This window comes from Thermobia domestica, chromosome 7 (genome assembly GCF_964235325.1).
Source record: "Thermobia domestica chromosome 7, izTheDome1.hap1.1, whole genome shotgun sequence".
Taxonomy (NCBI): Eukaryota; Metazoa; Arthropoda; class Insecta; order Zygentoma; family Lepismatidae; genus Thermobia; species Thermobia domestica.
Window position 1 is genome coordinate 95534792 of NC_137460.1, and position 21632 is coordinate 95556423.

At 37.1% G+C, this 21632-nt stretch overlaps 1 protein-coding gene across 3 annotated transcripts in view; it reads right to left on the reverse strand.

The window, feature by feature from the left end:
- Positions 1–21632, reverse strand: part of LOC145690292 (chondroitin proteoglycan 2-like) — an 80855-nt gene that overhangs the window by 47264 nt on the left and 11959 nt on the right. For all 3 annotated transcript variants that reach the window (XM_081765064.1, XM_081765065.1, XM_081765063.1), the window contains exons 3-4: positions 20889–21050; positions 19278–19439 (exon numbers count right to left, since the gene is read on the reverse strand). In XM_081765064.1, the coding sequence (XP_081621190.1) occupies positions 19278–19439; positions 20889–21050 (324 nt within the window). The remainder of the gene's footprint in view (positions 1–19277; positions 19440–20888; positions 21051–21632) is intronic.

Consider the following 21632-nt stretch of genomic DNA (forward strand, 5'->3'; position numbering starts at 1 on the left):
CCCTATTGGAACCCTACTCGAGTATGAATTTAAACTAATTAGTAGCACCCAACATTCTTGATCAAATAAATAAGAATGAAAAATAACAATAGTAATGAAAAATGTGTTTATTTAATAACAAAAAGGTGTCTTTTGTTTCTGTAAAATAAATTTATTTACTTCCATTTGATTATTCAAACGTAGGTTATGTTTAATTTTTATTCTTTCTTATTAATGTGAAGAATCATAATTCAATTTATAATTAGTTAAAGGCAAAAATTATTTTATATCAGATTGATTTGTGTTTAATTATCAAAGATTATGTTAAGAATAAGATCCATTCTATAAAATCAATTATTCAATGACTACCTTGAGTGAAATTCTTCTTTATTTTGGACATCTTAGTGCTACTATGTATACATTACAATTGCAACATCTAACTTATTTGTTATACAATGCGCCCGAAAAGAACAAATATTATTTGTCACATCATCGTTTGTAATAATGATCGAAACTAGTAATCTTGATAATTTGTGTTTCACCCTCGTTAATTATATTCCTAAGCGACGATGTTTTTTTAATGATAAAGAATAAATAATAATGTAATAAAAGAGAAATATTAATGAAATCAAAGATTTATTGTAAATGTATTTATGTGAATGATAATAACTAATATTTTATATATATATGAGGGTTAATCAAAAAGTAATGAAGATATATATGAGGTGTGATCAAAATATAAAGAACATATGTAATGTACGAACATTAATCTAATCAGACCAGTGGTTCTTGAATATAAAAGCCAAGCCTACTCATGACTTTTATATTCAGTCCCTTTGTCGAGCGACATTTTCTATAACGAAATACTTTAGTTTGTATAATATTTACCTGTACCGTGGGCAAAAAGTGCTCATAAATATGTAATATACTTAGTAGAATGTTCATTTTAAATTAACAGAAAAGAAGAATGTTTTTAATATATGTAAGAGATTATTATGGGATAGTTGTGGCTATGTACATGTTATGTGTTGACCTAGTCAAGTAAATTTATGTATTTTACGGTCTTAAAAGGAATATTTAAGACATATCCAGCAATAAAGGTGAGACTAATAATCTTTGAATATCTGAGTTGATTTTTTGCATAAAGAAAAGTAATTATCGCTTCGTAACTGATATTTTACAAGACGAACCAGGTTGACGACGCTTTTCTATAGAGTCGTTATACGGTGACTTGATTTGGCAGCTAACAGTTCCACTTCAAACTCATACAACAAACAGTGTTTCTTCCAGACATGTTTTTTTTTTGCTGGGGACCAGTGCCCCCTTCCCGGAGGAGACCAAAAGAATATGTCTATACTATAATAATAAATAGAATAGTACTAGCAGTGCCTCCCGGAATACTAAGTGTGGCCCCCTGGAGCACTTTTTCTAAAAAAAAAAAAAGACTGACAAACATGCGAACAAGCTGCTTCGATACCTCCATTTCTCTTCGACACTGGACAAGCTATGACTGTCCTATGTGGGGAATGTGCCTGTATTATTGAAGGTCAATGACCAGACTAACTCACAAACCAATCGCTTGGTAGGCACGTGCGTCTCATTTCATTTCCTGTCTCTGAGCGCATGATTAATGGGACACCAAAAACGGGAAGACCTTTATTAAGGATTTCCCATAGTACTAATTTTGTCAAGTTCAATCTCACAAGAAGTGTTAAAATATCCTAGTAAGTGGATATCTATTCACTATGCCCGGCTAAGTCTATTAAAAAAAACAGCTGCGGGATTCTTATTAACAGCGGAGTAGGCCTAGTATTTATGACTGGAGGTATTAAAGTTCATATATCAGTATAACTTACAAGACAAACAGGAAAAAGTATTTACATGCAAATTAATAGTATTTTGATGTATACACGACTCCAAAAGTGTATTACCACCTGCAATTCTCCTTTTCCTGCAATAGCAGGCAACCCAAAAAAACTCGACGCTTCGGTTGGTTGCGAATTCGAAAGGCGTTGGACCAAACCTCAATTTTGTAACAAATATATCAGTGTGGCAAACTGCAAATAACAGAATAAAACGAATTATTGAAAATGACAATTTTATTATCGTGCCGGAGTTGGATGACATCAAAAGTTACAACATGATCTTACTTAAGCAGTTCAAACAAGATGAATGGCAAGAAACACATATCACAGGAAAGCATTTCTCTCCTCCTCCACAACAAAAAAATCCCATAAAAAGAAAAAAAGTTACATAATGTGAAGGTTTAATATAAAAGCCTCACCAAATATTTTGAAAGTTGACAACGGAAAATTCAAGAACAACTGAACCGAAGTGCATGCGAATGAATTGTGCACAGATATAGCAGACGTAAAATGAGGATACGAGTTTCGTATTTTCCTAAAAAAAAAGGTTGCGTGGGGCACGAGCCCCTCCAAACCTTTGATCACGAAATATGAAACGTGCTAGTAACACTATGTCAAATGTGTGTAAAGGAGATGAAGAATTGCAACAAAACTTTGTGTATGGACAATACGCAAAAAATAAACGAATACGGGTTTTTATGTTCTGTGGAAAAACGATTTTAGGGGGGCAAAAGTCCCCACGCAAAATGTTTAAAGCTGACGCCTGAAAGGCAAGGAGAAGTGAACGAAAGTGAATGAAATTGTGAACAGAGATTGCATACGTAAAATGAGGATACGGGTATCGAATTTTCTTGAAAAAAAATGTTGGGTGGGGCACGGACCCCTGCAAATCTTTGATTACGGAATATGAAATGTGCTAGTAATACTATGTGAAATGTGTGTAAAAGACATGAAGAATTGCCAGGAAACTTTACGTATAGACAACACACACACAAAAAAAAAAAAAAAACACAAAGGAATGCGGTTTTTGATTTTCTGAAGAAAAACGGTTTCAGGGGGCAAAAGAACCCACCCCAAAATTTTGAAAATTAACGCCCGAAAGATTAAAGAAATGAACCGAAGGGAATGAAATTTTGCACACATATTGTAGACATAAAATGTGGGTATACGGGTTTCGTATTTACCTGGAAAAGACGGATAGGTGGGACACGAGCCCCTCCAAACCTCTGATCACGAAATATCGAAAGTGATAGTAACAGTATGTCAAATGTGTGTAAAGGGCATGAAGAATTGCAACGAAACTTTGTGTATGGAGAATAGGCCAAAAAATAAACGAATACGGGTTTTTATGTTCTGTGAAAAAACGATTTTAGGGGGCAAAAGTCCCCACGCAAAATTTTTAAAGCTGACGCCCAAAAGGCAAGAAGAAGTGAACCGAAGTGAATGAAATTGTAAACAGAGATTCAGACGTAAAATGGGGATACGGGTTTCGTATTTTCTTAAAAAAAAAAAATGTTGGGTGAGGCACGGACCCCTCCAAACCTTTGATCAAGGAATATGAAATGTGCTAGTAATACTATGTGAAATGTATGTAAAGGACATGAAGAATTGCAACGAAACTTTATGTATAGACAATATGCAAAAAACAAAGGAATACGGTTTTAATTTTGTGCGGAAAAACGGTTTCAGGGGGCAAAAGAACCCACACCAAACTTTTGAAAGTTGACGGTCGAAAGATAAAAAGAAGTGAACTGAAGTGAATGAAATTTTGCACACATATTGTAGACATAAAATGTTGGTAAACGAGTTTTGTATTTACTTGAAAAACACGGTTAGGTGGGGCACGGGTTCCTCCAATCATTTGATCACGAAATATCAAGAGTTCTGGTAAAAGTATGTGAGATGTGTGTAACGACATGAAGAATTGCAACATAGATTTCTGTATGGACAATAAGCAAAAAATAAACGGATACGGGTTTTTATGTTCTGTGGAAGAACGATTTTAGGAGGCAAAATTACCTACGCAAAATTTTTAAAGCTGACGCACGGAAAGCAAGAAGAAGTGAACCGAAGTGAATTAAATTGCGAACAGAGATTCAGACGTAATATGCGGATACGGGTTTCGTATTTTCCTGATAAAAATTTTCGGAGAAGCACGGACCCTTCTAAACCTTTGATCACGAAATTTGAGAAGTGCTAGTAACACTATGTTTATTTACTGCGGAATACGGTTTTAGGGGGCAAAAGCTCGCACCGAAAATTTTAAAAGTTTAAGCCCGAAAGGGAAATAGAAGTTAACCGAACTGAATGGAATTGTGAACAAATATTACAGACGTAAAATGAGGGTACGGGTTTCGTATTTTCATAAAAAAAAAAACGATTGGGTGGTGCACGGACCCCACGAAATATGAAAAGTGTTAGTAACACTAGGTAAAATGTGTAAAGGACATGAAGAATTGCAGTGAAACTTTACGTGTTGACAATACGCAAGAAATAAATGAATACGGGTTTTTATTTTCTGCGGAAAAACGGTTTTTGAGGGCAAAACTATCACTCAAAATTTTGAAAGTTTACGCCCGAAAAGCAAGAAGAAGTGAACCGAAGTGAATGAAATTATGCACAGATATTTTACACACAAAATAAGGGAATACGAATTTCGTATTTTCCTGGAAAAAAAAGATGGTTGGGTGGGGCACGGAGCCCTCCAAACATTTGATCACGAAAACATTGTAAGCGTTAAACGTGCCTCCCGAAATATTATAAAATACTATATATACTGTTTGTGCTTACTGTTGATCTTCCAAATTTGAAAAATCGGATGGATACACTTGTGAAACACGAAAGGTCTTATTTTACATATCCAATATCTACACACAATTTCTTTCGCTTCTGTTCACTCGTTCCGCCACCAGACGCCTCGGTCCACCCAGAAGTTTTTTCTTTGCAGGAAAATACGAAACACGTATTCCTTCATCTTACCTCTACAATATTTGAGCACAGTTTCATTCACTTTGGTCCACTTGTTTTTGCCTTTTGGGCGTCAATTTTCCAAATTTTGTGTGGGGACCTTTTCTTCTTTACCGTTTCCCACAGAAAATAAAAAAAAAACGCATTAGTTATTTTTCGCATATTGTCACTACACAAAATTTCGTTGCAATTCTTCATGTTCTGTAGGCACTTTGGCATACTGTTATTAGCACTTTTGATATTTCGTGATCAAAGATTTGGAGGGGTCTGTGGCCCACGTAACCGTTTTTTTTCAAGAAAATACGAAACCCGTATTTCCTCATTTTATGTCTACAATATCTGTGCACAATTTCATTCACTTCGGTCCACTTATTACCTTTCGGGCGTCAACTCTCAAAAGTTTGGGTCTGGTTTATCGCCCCCTGAAACAACCTTACCGCAGAAAATAAAAATACACGTATTAGTTTATTTTATGTGTAGTATCTACCTACCAAATTTTATCAAAATCGGAGTGTTACACTTTTGAAGTGTTACTTGTCAGTCATTGTAGAACTATTTTCCTTGTTTTTCCATCAATAAGAAATTGCCTGACAAGTAAAGGGTCCAAATGGATGAATCGAGTTGCGGATGAGACTTAGTGCGACTGATAGAGGATATCGAAATATGTATATGTGCAAAGTTATAAGGGCTGAACGCCATAAGAAACGGAGGGGGGTCAAAATTGATGGGAGGAGGGCTATGCTATGTTATTGAAATACATCAAATAAACTATTGAATCATGAAAATAGTGAAAGATAGACAATGCAAACGGTGATAGTTTCTCATATTGACAGAAGAAGAATGGGCAGAGTAGATCGCGAACCTCTGGCGGCCCCTTCAAGTCCGCCATTTTGAAATCTGTGATAATTTTGGAAATGGAAAGGTAGTGATGTGATATATCAGTTAGGGTCAGCATGTTCTCAAAAGTCAATTATGAACTTTAGTGATCGGTATCTGTACTTAGTTGTTAGATTTAGGATAATCTTCATAGTTATTTACGAAACTCTAGGAGACTGATACTCGTATGTTGAAAGTTTGGACTATCACGAAAACACATGTAAGTTGAGCATGTCTAAAGCCAAGAAAACTAATCTCGAAATATGATATTCAAGTTGTATATTATTATATTTCACTGTCGAATATCAAATTTCACTGTTAGTTTTCTTGGTTTGTAGATATGAGTTATTTTTTGTCCATAATACGACTAATAATGCTAAAAGACTCACAAATCAAATTTAGTTCGTACCTTTAGCATTTCTTACAATCAACGTTCAATTGTAGTTCTTAGCCTTTCAAAATTATGAGCCTCATAGACTCCTTCTTTCTTACAAATATTAGTATCAATAATATAACCTATTGAAAAATTATCTTAACGGCAACAAACCGACAAACTGTAAGCAACCCCTGTAAAATGAAATGAAGTATTTCATTTTAACGAATCACGATTATGCTCTTTAGGCAAAGGGAGACAATGATTAAGGCAAGTGAATGTTGATGGAAGATATGATGGAATGAGAATGTGGAAGGAAATTGAAGTATCCCGAGAAAACCCACACACGATACGATGGTGTCCACCACAAAGTTTCTTGGCTGAGGATCGAACCAGAGGCCAAACGTACCAGAAACAAGTGTTTACCACTGAGTCACCGTGTCCTCCCCCAATCCCTAAGAGACGCGGGCATCCAGTTAAGAATAACTGACATAAAAAAACGTACTTACCATTTTCTCACAAAGGAAACTCCACGAATCCCACATTCTGACCGTTTGTACTTCTTGTATGTTGGTTTATCACAAACATTATTTAGTATATCGATACATCTGTCAGAATAATAGTGTTTCCTCCAAAGTAGAGGCAGGTGACTTAGTGATAGAGCGCTTACTTCTGGTGCGGGATGGACCTCGTTCGATCCCAGACTTAAAGTTTGTAGTGGATACCATCGTACCTGTGAGATTTCTCGGAATTATCCTGTTTTCTCCTACATTCTCATTTTACGAATTATTTCCCAAAAATTAGCTTCCATCTATTACCTCTCTTTATTATTGGATCGAATTTCAGTTTAGCATCCCTTGGGTAGCAAAATTACATGAGATATTGAGCTACGTATTAACGTGAAATCCGAAATGCTTGCGCTCCCGCCGCGAATCGGAGCCGGGTCTCCTATGCGAAAATCGCAGACGCTACCCAATATCCATGCGTGATCTCTCTGTCTTCATTAGCCTAGAAGGCATAACATTTAAGCTTTATGGACTTCATATAATTTCAGTTCTTCCTCGGTAGTGAATTCTATACTGAGACAAAGTAGATCAATCAAATGTGTCCATCTTCCCTTTTTTATAATTTTAATGATGTTCTTGTAACTTTGACCGTGTTCTAAGATTCCTGTTTGTTGAAATATCGTATTTAATTGTAGTTAACTTGCCTCGGTCAACGTTTCATAAAATATCCCCAGAATTCTTCAATTTCTTTGAGGTGACCTTTGTGCTGCTCCTGTACCATATCGAGTTGTGCATTAATGGAAGCCATGGCTAAAAATAATATACATTTCCTTTCCCCCGATTTCGATCCGACATTTTGTTCTCGAGTTATTGCTGTTTTGGGCATTTTTCCGATTGGTTTTTGGCTGGTCATAGCGCCAAAAGGAAGCATTTGTGCACCCAGGTTGTCTTATCATGGTGTCAGGAATCAGCTCCCAAACGTTGTCAGTGTTGTTTTGAAACACACTCTATATTTCTATCCTGTTTCTGATTAGCTTCTCTTTGCCAATCAATTTCCAGTATTCCCAAAACAAACCAAAAGTGAACTAAATTCACTAAATCGCCTACCCCCTATGCTTCCTTCTTGTATAGTACTTATTATATATTTATATTGTAGTTCACAGCGATTGCCAATATTGATTGAAATATCTGGTTAAAATGCTAGTAGAGGAGTTCCCTCTTCAGTACAGAAATTCCCTCCTTGCATCCTACCGCAATTTTAGGCGAGATGGGATTAAGTAAGATGGGAATTCCCATCTCGACTAAAATAATAGGCATTCTTATCTTGGAGATATAAGTGGCATATAAATCGTTAGGCTAAGTGGGATTAGGCTAGATGGGATGGAATCATCTGAAAAGGTAGGGGGACGGTAGGTAGCGGCATGACGTAACGCCGTACCCCATGCCTATCTTTGTCCATTGTAAATGCTTAGGAAGTGGGGGGTCGCCGTACCTAGTTTTTTGGAGGTGGGGATAGGGTCCCCCGCGTTCCCACGCACTTTTAGCCCTGGTGCTAAGTATTAATTACTGTGAGGACTAACGAAAAATATTATGTGATAATAATAATAATAATAAAGGATCTGAATGATAAATATATTTTTTCAACTTTTATTACAATTGCTGTCTCTTCCCGTGAATCTGGTTATATTGGTTTTGTAAGGAATACAGAGGCTTCAAACAACATGATTTGTATAAAAGAAAAAAGCCTTATCAAACAAACTGACAACTGACCTTCTGTCTGTTTTTTTTAAACACAATGTTACGAGGCACAGAAGCCACCACGCCTGCGGCGTGCTTGCTCTTTTGCCCCAGGCAGCTTCAGTACTAAAATTAAGACTTTCATTCTGTCAATTTATGTGTAGCTATCAGTCAGTCACACAGGTTCTTTGCAACGCTGAATTTTACAAGAAAGGTTTTGTTCATCGGATAGGAAGCGAAGCCCATCGTGCGTTGTAATCCTTTCCCCTCTTTTGCACAGTTTGTGAAATTTAACTTGTATACTGTAGTAAGTTACAGAAAAGAGAATGCTATTTTTTTTAAATGACATTATCGAATAATATTGACCATTATTACAACATATTCAAGATGAAAAATATTCATTTAACAGTCGTCGTACCTAGTTGTCTGCATTGAAATTCCCATAATGTGCTTTCTTCTTTTCTAATATGAGCTCCGACCTTTTTCGTGGCTAAGTGGTAAGCATACGCGCCTTTGGCGTGAGAGACCCGGGTTCGATTCCGGTGAGAGCTCATGTAGTACGGATTTCACGATTAATCAGTAGGTCCCATCTCATATAGCCTCGCTGCTGAAAGGGACGACAAAATCAACTCAACTCATATTCAGCACCATAGGAGATCTAACTCCGAGGGAAATTTTGTCCCTGGAAAACCTCCCAAAATCATCAACGGTACGAAATATGTCTGCAATGCAAGATGTCAATCATTTCCAACTCTATGCTCTGTGACCTAGTTTGCTTTTCATGTTTTCAGTAAACGAGACAGACAAAAGGAAGAATAGAGGCTTTCTTCCAGAAAATTGTGTTCGAGGGTGGGGGGTCACACAGGCCCGTATCCATGGGGAGTCTAGGGGGAAGGGCTCACCCTAAATTTTTACATGAGAATGATTTATGAGCATTAAATTAGTCAGCCATTAGGATTTTTTTGTTTTAGGATGATACTAGATTCGACTCCTGTTGTGAGCTCAACTTTCAGTCCTGTGTCATTTGCAGGTCTCGTTTCATACAGATTCGTTAAACACGTGCTATGACTAGTATGCGAACTAAAGTTTTTTTTAGCAAAAAAGAGAAATTTCTTGCTTTAGACTCTGCCCTGTAATCCAGTTTTTCGGAGGCGAGATAGTATGGTTGGGAACGGCCAATCAGATTTAAGTTCCGAACCCACGTTAAAAAGGCCTTCCTTTATAACCTTAGTGTTGTATAAGGACGAAAAACTAAAATATACTGATAGCTCCAGTAATAGATATTATGGGAAAGAGATTTAAAAAATAGGTGGTTTTGAAAGAGAGAAAGGACAATACCTGAGCTTTATTAGTATTACTAGCATATATTACCCGCTTTGCTAAGTTGAAATGAACATTTAAAAACACAACTCCGTATTTCATGTGTTTAGTACCCGTGAAATATGCTGTTTTCGTTTTTAATGGCATCGATTTAAAGAGCATCGAAAAGATCATTGATCATCTCGACGACCCAAAAATCATGGATTCGACACCAATAATGGTCATTTTCGTTCATTTATATGTATCTTTCCTCCTCCCCCATGTTGCGGGCCATGGCATCGAAAATGTCACTGTTCATCTCAGCGACCCCCCACAAATGTGGATTCAGCACTAACTATCGGTCATTTTCTATTATTTTTAAATATATCTTCCTCCTCTCCCCCAAGTTGTGGGGTTGAATTTGAATTTAAACGGGATCGAAAGTACCACTGTTCATCTAAGCGACCCAGAAAGCTATAAATTTGACACTGATAGTGGCCATTATCGATCATTTTATATATCACTTTCTCCCCTTCCCGCAAGTTTCGGAGCTGATTTTGCAATCAAACCGGATCGAAAATGTCACAGTTCATCAGAATGATCCCGAAAACTATGGATTAGGCACTAATATTGGTCATTTTTGATTATTATTATACACAGCTACCCCTCCCACGTGCTGCGGCACACGGAATCAGAATTGTCACTGTTAATCTAAGCTACTCCTAAAACTATTGACTCGACACTAATATTACTCAGTTCGATCATTTTTAAATGTTTATACCCCTCTCCTCCATTGTACCCCCTTCCCAAATATTAGGGCTGAACTTGGATTGAAACAGCATCAGTAGTGTCACTGTTTGTCTCATTGGGCCCGAAAACTATGGATTCAACACTAATATCGGTCATTTTTGATCATTTTCAAATTTCTCTCCCTCTCGCCCTCTCCTTCGTTGCTTTATCAAAGTGAATAGCCTAAAGTAATCCCTGCCACTAAGCTCATGTATGTTGAAAATTTGATTTAGATCGGTCGGGTGGTTCAAGAGTGATGAAGTCACAAAGGCAGTCATATTTATTTTATTTTTTACATATATCTCCCCCTCCCCTTCCCTACATTGGCTCGTCAAAGTGAAACGATAAAAAAACACCCAAGGCCCGACCCTCATATTTGTTGAAAATTAGATGGAGATTGGTTGGGTGGTTCAAAAGTTATTATGTTTTATTAATTTCTATTTATATGACCCCCTCCCCATCCCCTAGGATGTACCGTTAAAGTGAAATTACAAAAAATGTTTCCAGATCCAAACCTCATATATCTTGACAAGTTGATTGCGATCGGTTGGATATTCAAGATATAGTTCAAGAGTTATTAAGTTATAAAAATAGTCACTTTCAGTTTTATATAAATTGATTTTTATATATCTCCCCTCCTTCTCCGCCCCCACTTTGGTCCGTTAAATTAAAATTACAAAAACGATTGAGGCCTGAGCCTGAGCCTCATGTATGTTGAAAATTTGATTAAGATCGGTCGAGTGGTTCAGGAGTTATTAAGTTTTATTTATTTTTACACCCCCTCCCCCTAAGTTCTACCATCAAAGTGAATAGCCTTTAACCAGCCCAGCCGTAAAACTCTTCCATGTTACGAATTTGATCAAGATCGGTGGGGCGGTTCGGGAGATTTAGAGTCACAAACATATTGTTTCTCAATTATATATATATTAGTAGTGTCGAAAATAGATATTTTCCTATGGGGGCAACGTGTGCCATGGCCCGCAACATGGTGGAAGAGGAAATATACATATAAATGAACGAAAATGACCATTATTGGTGTCGAATCCATGATTTTCGGGGTCACCGAGATGATCAATGATCTTTCCGATGCTGTTTAAATCGATGCCATTAAAAACGAAAACAGCATATTTCACGGGTACTAAACACATGAAATACCGAGTTGTGCTTTTAAATGTTCATTTCAACTTAGCAAAGCGAGTAATATATGCTAGTAATACTAATAAAGCTCAGGTATTGTCCTTTCTCTATTTCAAAACCACCTACTTTTTAAATCTCTTTCCCATAGTATCTATTACTTGAGCTATCAGTATATTTTAGTTTTTCGTCCTTATACAACACCAAGGTTATAAAGGAAGGTCTTTTTAACGTGGGTTCGGAACTTGAATCTGATTGGCCGTTCCCAACCATACTATCTCGCCTCCGAAAAACTGGATTACAGGGCAGAGTCTAAAGCAAGAAATTTCTCTTTTTGCTAAAAAAAACTTTAGTTCGCATACTAGTCATAGCACATGTTTAACGAATCTGTATGAACGAGACCTGCAAATGACACAGGACTGAAAGTTGAGCTTACAACAGGAGTCGAATCTAGTATCATCCTAAAACAAAAAAATCCTAATGGCTGACTACTTTAATGCTCATAAATCATTCTCATGTAAAAATTTAGGGTGAGCCCTTCCCCCTAGACTCCCCATGGATACGGGCCTGTGTGACCCCCCACCCTCGAACACAATTTTCTGGAAGAAAGCCTCTATTCTTCCTTTTGTTTGTCTAGTTTACTGAAAACATGAAAAGCAAACTAGGTCACAGAGCATAGAGTTGGAAATGATTGACATCTTGCATTGCAGACATATTTCGTACCGTTGATGATTTTGGGAGGTTTTCCAGGGACAAAATTTCCCTCAGAGTTAGATCTCCTATGGTGCTGAATATGAGTTGAGTTGATTTTGTCGTCCCTTTCAGCAGCGAGGCTATATGAGATGGGACCTACTGATTAATCGTGAAATCCGTACTACATGAGCTCTCACCGGAATCGAACCCGGGTCTCTCACGCCAAAGGCGCGTACGCTAACCACTTAGCCACGAAAAAGGTCGGAGCTCATATTAGAAAAGAAGAAAGCACATTATGGGAATTTCAATGCAGACAACTAAGTATGAGGACTGTTAAATGAATATTTTTCATCTTGAATATATTGTAATAATGGTCAATATTATTCGATAATGTCATTTAAAAAAAAATAGCATTCTCTTTTCTGTAACTTACTACAGTATACAAGTTAAATTACACATACTGTGCAAAAGAGGGGAAGGGATTACAACGCACGATGGGCTTCGCTTCATATCCGATGAACAAAACCTTTCTTGTAAAATTCAGCGTTGCAAAGAACCTGTGTGACTGACTGATAGCTACACATAAATTGACAGAATGAAAGTCCTAAATTTAGTACTGAAGCTGCCTGAGGCAAAAGAGCAAGCACACCGCAGGCGTGGTGACTTCTGTGCCTCGTAACATTGTCTTTTTTTAAAAAAAACAGACAGAAGGTCAGTTGTCAGTTTGTTTGATAAGGCTTTTTTTCTTTTATACAAATCATGTTGTTTGAAGCCTCTTTATTCCTTACAAAACCAATATAACCAGATTCTCGGGAAGAGACAGCAATTGTAATAAAAGTTGAAAAAATATATTTATCATTCAGATCCTTTATTATTATTATTATTATTATTATTATTATTATTATTATTATTATTATTATTATTATTATTATTATTATTATCACATAATATTTTTCGTTAGTCCTCACAGTAATTAATACTTAGCACCAGGGCTAAAAGTGCGTGGGAACGCGGGGACCCTATCCCCACCTCCAAAAAACTGGGTACGGCGACCTCCCACTTCCTAAGCATTTACAATGGAAAAAGGTAGCCATGGGGTACGGCGTTACGTCATGCCGCTACCTACCGTCCCCCTACCTTTTCAGATGATTCCATCCCATCTAGCCTAATCGCACTTAGCCTAACGATTTATATGCCACTTATATCTCCGAGATAAGAATGCCTATCATTTTAGGCGAGATGGGAATTCCCATCTTACTTAATCCCATCTCGCCTAAAATTGCGATAGGATGCAAGGAGGGAATTTCTGTACTGAAGAGGGAACTCCTCTACTAGCATTTTAACCAGATATTTCAATCAATATTGGCAATCGCTGTCAACTACAATATAAATATATAATAAGTACTATACAAGAAGGAAGCATAGGGGGTAGGCGATTTAGTGAATTTAGTTCACTTTTGGTTTGTTTTGGGAATACTGGAAATTGATTGGCAAAGAGAAGCTAATCAGAAACAGGATAGAAATATAGAGCGTGTTTCAAAACAACACTGACAACGTTTGGGAGCTGATTCCTGACACCATGATAAGACAACCTGGGTGCACAAATGCTTCCTTTTGGAGCTATGACCAGCCAAAAACCAGTCGGAAAAATGCCCAAAACAGCAATAACTCGAGAACAAAATGTCGGATCGAAATCGGGGGAAAGGAAATGTATATTATTTTTAGCCATGGCTTCCATTAATGCACAACTCGATATGGTACAGGAGCAGCACAAAGGTCACCTCAAAGAAATTGAAGAATTATGGGGATATTTTATGAAACGTTGACCGAGACAAGTTAACTACAATTAAATACGATATTTCAACAAACAGGAATCTTAGAACACGGTCAAAATTACAAGAACATCATTAAAATTATAAAAAAGGGAAGATGGACACATTTGATTGATCTACTTTGTCTCAGTATAGAATTGGCTATCGAGGAAGAACTGAAATTATATGAAGTCCATAAAGCTTAAATGTTATGCCTTCTAGGCTAATGAAGACAGAGAGATCACGCATGGATATTGGGTAGCGTCTGCGACTTTCGCATAGGAGACCCGGCTCCGATTCGCGGCGGGAGCGCAAGCATTTCGGATTTCACGTTAATCCGTAGTTCAATATCTCATGTAATTTTGCTACCCAAGGGATGCTAAACTGAAATTCGATCCAATAATAAAGAGAGGTAATAGGTGGAAGCTAATTTTTGGGAAATAATTCGTAAAATGAGAATGTAGGAGAAAACAGGATAATTCCGAGAAATCTCACAGGTACAATGGTATCCACTACAAACTTTAAGTCTGGGATCGAACGAGGTCCATCCCGCACCAGAAGTAAGCGCTCTATCACTAAGTCACCTGCCTCTACTTTGGAGGAAACACTATTATTCTGACAGATGTATCGATATACTAAATAATGTTTGTGATAAACCAACATACAAGAAGTACAAACGGTCAGAATGTGGGATTCGTGGAGTTTCCTTTGTGAGAAAATGGTAAGTACGTTTTTTATGTCAGTTATTCTTAACTGGATGCCCGCGTCTCTTAGGGATTGGGGGAGGACACGGTGACTCAGTGGTAAACACTTGTTTCTGGTACGTTTGGCCTCTGGTTCGATCCTCAGCCAAGAAACTTTGTGGTGGACACCATCGTATCGTGTGTGGGTTTTCTCGGGATACTTCAATTTCCTTCCACATTCTCATTCCATCATATCTTCCATCAACATTCACTTGCCTTAATCATTGTCTCCCTTTGCCTAAAGAGCATAATCGTGATTCGTTAAAATGAAATACTTCATTTCATTTTACAGGGGTTGCTTACAGTTTGTCGGTGGGTTACCGTTAAGATAATTTTTCAATAGGTTATATTATTGATACTAATATTTGTAAGAAAGAAGGAGTCTATGAGGCTCATAATTTTGAAAGGCTAAGAACTACAATTGAACGTTGATTGTAAGAAATGCTAAAGGTACGAACTAAATTTGATTTGTGAGTCTTTTAGCATTATTAGTCGTATTATGGACAAAAAATAACTCATATCTACAAACCAAGAAAACTAACAGTGAAATTTGATATTCGACAGTGAAACATAATAATATACAACTTGGATATCAAATTTCGAGGTTAGTTTTCTTGGCTTTGGACATGTTCAACTTACATGTGTTTTTGTGATAGTCCAAACTTTCAACATACGAGTATCAGTCTCCTAGAGTTTCGTAAATAACTATGAAGATTATCCTAAATCTAGCAACTAAGTACAGATACCGATCACTAAAGTTCATAATTGACTTTTGAGAACATGCTGACCCTAACTGATATATCACATCACTACCTTTTCATTTCCAAAATTATCACAGATTTCAAAATGGCGGACTTGAAGGGTCCGCCAGAGGTTCGCGATCTACTCTGCTCATTCTTCTTCTGTCAATATGAGAAACTATCACCGTTTGCATTATCTATCTTTCACTATTTTCATGATTCAATAGTTTATTTGATGTATTTCAATAACATAGCATAGCCCTCCTCCCATCAATTTTGACCCCCCTCCGTTTCTTATGGCGTTCAGCCCTTATAACTTTGCACATATACATATTTCGATATCCTCTATCAGTCGCACTAAGTCTCATCCCGCAACTCGATTCATCCATTTGGACCCTTTATTGATAAGGCAATTTCTTATTGATGGAAAAACAAGGAAAATAGTTCTACAATGACTGACAAGTAACACTTCAAAAGTGTAACACTCCGATTTTGATAAAATTTGGTAGGTAGATACTACACATAAAATAAACTAATACGTGTATTTTTATTTTCTGCGGTAAGGTTGTTTCAGGGGGCGATAAACCAGACCCAAACTTTTGAGAGTTGACGCCCGAAAGGTAATAAGTGGACCGAAGTGAATGAAATTGTGCACAGATATTGTAGACATAAAATGAGGGAATACGGGTTTCGTATTTTCCTGGAAAAAACGGTTGGGTGGGCCACAGACCCCTCCAAATCTTTGATCACGAAATATCAAAAGTGCTAATAACAGTATGCCAAAGTGCCTACAGAACATGAAGAATTGCAACGAAATTTTGTGTAGTGACAATATGCGAAAAATAACTATTGCGTTTTTATTATTTTCTGTGGAAAACGGTAAAGAAGAAAAGGCCCCCACACAAAATTTGGAAAATTGACGCTCAAAAGGCAAAAACAAGTGGACCGAAATGAATGAAACTGTGTTCAAATATTGTTGAGGTAAGATGAAGGAATACGTGTTTCGTATTATCCTGCAAAGAAAAATTGTTTGGTGGACCGAGGCGTCTGGTGGCGGAAGGAGTGGACAGAAGCGAAAGAAATTGTGTGTAGATATTGGATATGTAAAATAAGACCTTTCGTGTTTCACAAGTGTATCCATCCGATTTTTCAAATTTGGAAGATCAACAGTAAGCACAAACAGTACATTTTCGCGATCAAATGTTTGGAGGGCTCCGTGCTCACCCAACCATCTTTTTTTCCAGGAAAATACGAAATTCGCATTCCCTTATTTTGTGTGTAAAATATCTGTGCATAATTTCATTCACTTCGGTTCACTTCTTCTTGCCTTTCGGGCGTAAACTTTCAAAATTTTGAGTGATAGTTTTGCCCTCAAAAACCGTTTTTCCGCAGAAAATAAAAACCCGTATTCATTTATTTCTTGCGTATTGTCAACACGTAAAGTTTCACTGCAATTCTTCATGTCCTTTACACATTTGACCTAGTGTTACTAACACTTTTCATATTTCGTGAGGTTCGTGCACCACCCAACCGTTTTTTGTATGAAAATACGAAACCCGTACCCTCATTTTACGTCTGCAATATCTGTTCACAATTCCATTCAGTTCGGTTAACTTCTATTTGCCTTTCGGGCGTCAAATTTTAAAATTTTCGGTGCGAGCTTTTGCCCCCTAAAACCGTATTTCCGCAGTAAATAAAAAAAACTCATATTCGTCTATTTTTCGCATATTGCCCATACACAAACTTTCCTTGCAATTCGTCATGTCCTTTACGCACATCTGACATACTGATACTAGCACTTTTGATATTTCTTGATCAAATGTTTGGATGGTTCCGTGCCCCACCCAACCGTTTGTTCCAGGAAAATACGAAACCCGTATTCCTTAATTAGATGTCTGCAATATCTTTTCGCAATTTCATTCACTTCGGTCCACTTCAACTTACCTTTCAGGCATAAAATTTCAACATTTTGGGTGGGAGCTTTTGCTCCCGGAAATCTTTTTTCCACAGAATATAAAAACAGAATTGATCAAGGTTTGGAGGGGTCTGTGCACCACCTAGCAGTCTTTTCCAGGTAAATACGGAAGCCGTATACGCACATTTTATGTCTACAATATGTGTGCAAAATTTCATTCACTTTGGTTCACTTCTTATCTTTCGGGCGTAAATTTTCAAAAGTTTCGGGTGGGTTCATTCGCCCCCTGAAACCGTTTTATCGCAGAAAATAGAAAAAGCCGTAATCCTTTTATTCGCGTATTGTCTATACGTAAAGTTTCGTTGCGATTTTTCATGTTCTTTACACACATTTGACATAGTGTTACTAGCACTTCTCAAATTTCGTGATGAAAGGTTTGGTAGGGTCCGTGCTTCACCCAAGATATTTATCAGGAAAATACGAAACCCGTATCTGCATATTACGTCTGAATCTCTGTTCACAATTTAATTCACTTCGGTTCACTTCTTCTTGCTTTCCGTGAGTCAGCTTTAAAAATTTTGCGTAGGTAATTTAGCCCCCTAAAATCGTTCTTCCACAGAACATAAAAACCCGTATTCGTTTATTTTTTGCGTATTGTCCATACACAAAGTTTCGTTGCAATTCTTCATGTCCTTTACACACATTTGATATAGTGTTACTAGCACGTTTCATATTTCGTGATCAAAGGTTTGGAGGGCTCGTGCCCCACCCAACCTTTTTTAGGAAAATACACAACCCGTATCCTCATTTTACGTCTGCAATATCTGTGCACAATTCATTTGCATGCACTTCGGTTCAGTTGATCTTGAATTTTCCGTTGTCAACTTTCAAAATTATTTGGTGAGGCTTTTATATTAAACCTTCACATTATGTAACTTTTTTCTTTTCATGAGATTATTTTTTGCTGCGGAGGAGGAGAGAAATGCTTTCCTATGATATGTGTTTCTTGCCATTCATCTTGTTTGAACTGCTTAAGTAAGATCATGTTGTAACTTTTGATGTCATCCAACTTCGCCACGATAATAAAATTCTCATTTTCAATAATTCGTTTTATTCTGTTATTTGCAGTTTGCCACACTGATATATTTGTTACAAAATTGAGGTTTGGTCCAAAGGCTTTCGAATTCGCAACCAACCGAAGCGCCGAGTTTTTTTGGGTTGCCTGCTATTGCAGGAAAAGGAGAATTGCAGGTGGTAATGCACTTTTGGAGTCGTGTATACAAGAGCTTACTTATTTTTTTCCAACACGTCTTTTCCCGTTTTCCACACACCTCGGTGCCACGAGCAAAACAACGTTTGCGCTGACAAATGAAAGGGTCGTTTTCCTTGCTTTTCACAGACTTCTCACAGACTTCGTGCAGGAATTATTAACGTTATTTACTTTGCCCATCCTTCCTTTACATTCTGCAGAAATACTTCGCCGACAGAAAATGATATCAAATAGAGCCCTCCCTGTTTCATATATACTCATTTATTTTAACCATCGTATAGTTCTCGTCATATTCTCAGACCTTACACTTGTAAACATAAAATACAGCTGTATTAGAGTGTCCAGAAATTCTAATCTAATACATTTTCCTTCGTATGTATTGAGTCATTTTAACTGTAAATTTCCCGCATAGTTGCCCCCATATTCTTAATCTGCACCAAAAATTCCAGAAAAGACCCAATATAAGAATACAATGTGCAACTTATATAGTATTTAAATTGTCTATGTTATATTAATAGCAATGTTAACGTGAAACATGCAGAAGAGTATTAGAAATATGTGTGTATATGTTAATGAATACCTTTATGTCACAGTTTGCTTTTTCAGGCTTTTTGCAGGTTTGAGTGATACGATCGTAGTGTAGTCCCTTTTCACAAGATCTATATTCTGCAGCTCCTCCTTTGCAGTAGATGTATCGAGAGCAATTTCCAGGAAAAGGAAAAAATCCATCTTGGTTAGTGCACTATAAGAAAGAAAGGCATACTTGTAGCAAAGTAAATATTATATGTAAGTGTAAAGTCTTTTAACAATAAAATTAACTCTGGTAGAAAAGGATCACGCTCTAGAAATTTCAATTTCATTCGTTAGGTGTCAATCTCTAGAGAATGTTTGCTTCCATATAACGGCGAAATACATACCTCTGGGCTACTTTTGTTTCAATAGTAGACGAGTACAACTACCAGTAAAGTTACTCTTACCTGTTAAGATATTAATGGATTGGCTCTTTTGATGAGCTCAGCCGAGATAATCGCTCTACCTTTACCCCCCCCCAAAATACAGGATTTAAAAACTTGCTTTCATTTAAGAGTTGTAGTGTGGAGTAACAGACGGAAAGACAGGCTTAAGAACATTAACAATATTATCAGGCCTGCAACTAGAGGGGGCTAGGAGGCCTGGCCCCTCTAAACTTTTCGTGGACCCTCCAAACCTCAATACAAAATGCACAATTTAGATATTTGTAAGAGAATTTTTAATGACTTTGCCCCCTAACATATTCTTGGCCCCCTCAAACCTCTGTGGCTGGTTTCGGGCTTGAATATTATAAGTAGCACTAGCATGACCCTAATAAATATGTATAGCCTACTGGAAGTCACATCAGTGGAAAATAAAATTTTCTCACTACATGCTCAAGGAAGAAATGTGACTTAATTTTCTAACTCTTGTATACAATAATTAAAAATTTAGATAAATTTTCTTTCCTTAGCTTGTAGCGATATTTTTTCCTTTACCGATGTAACTTCCTTCACAGCCGCCACTGTTTACGAGTAACACAAGTACGAGACCATGCATTGGACAAGAACTGTAGAGAGGTGTTCCCCATGAGACGATAAATTTCTTATATCATCTCAAAAAGGAAATGAAAAGTTTATTTTAAATTCTAGATGAGATGAGAAACATGAAAATTATTTATATAAAGTATTATTGCTTCTTTTGAGGCCACTGTGGCTCAGTGGTAGAGTGGTCACTCTCTGTTCGATCCAGCTCCCACCAACTGAGCTATTTGGTAAACAGACACAGTGTGTTGTTTTTTTTTAAGATCCTCTTATTTCTTCCCACTTTTGCCATTTCAGCATTATCATTCGTCTCATCATCACCGTTTCCCTTACACTTGGTACATAATCCTGAGAGGTTAAACTAAAAACAATAATCTATTTTATATATTTTTATTTTTCCCCACCGTCAGTTAACTATTTACTTCATTGCCTCAAATTTTCTACTGTAGCATTTGAAGGGTTGACATTAAATATAGCCTTGGTTAGAGTTATTGTTTTTAACAGAAATAGTGTGGACTCGATCCTAGTGATCAATACACCTAAATACAGGTTCTAAGTTGTAGGTCAACCTAGTGAAAATGATCATTAAGCTTTTTTTTTTTAAAAAAAAAACTGAAATCGTGTTATTTGATACATACCTTGTGGTCGCAATTGTCTGCATTACCGACATCACAGGATCTGGTAAATGGATTAAAGTGTAAACCTTGTGGACAGGTCATCACAATGGGTTTTCCCATAATACAACGTACAAACATGTGACAGTCGCCATCAACAGGAGAATCTCCCAACTCTTCTTCACACTATACAAAGATTATATATATACAAGTTGTTAATGAACTCTGTGTTATAAATTTAAGAAGTGATTCCTTATACCAAGTGAAAGATAGAACCTCTAATAAACGTAGGATGAAAAACACTGCCTTTCTGAGTTATGAAACGCCGAAAATACAAAACACCATGTTTTAAAAGCCCTGGCATCAAGATTATTGGCTCTCTCGCAAGTGGTTCAAGGAATACGCTGATGTTAGTATGCGTTCTATCTAAATAACCATGTTTCACAATCCTCTGGTACCCACATAACGAGTAGGTATAGTATACTCAATTAGTAATCAAAAATGTATCCCTGTACCCCAACTTCCATTGTACAGTTCGTGGTGCCAGTGACCCCGGGTTCCATTTCCGGTGGGGGCACTCGGTCGGAAAGATGTAAAAGACTTTTCAGGTCAAACATTCTGAGTGAGTTTTTTCCTGAGGTTTCTCATTCACACCAGGCAAATGCCCGTATGGTAACATAAAGGTCCTAGACTGATTCCTGCTTTCCCCACTACTGCTGGCAGTGGAATAGCCGAGAGACATCCGTCATACATTGCGGGTTTAAAAAT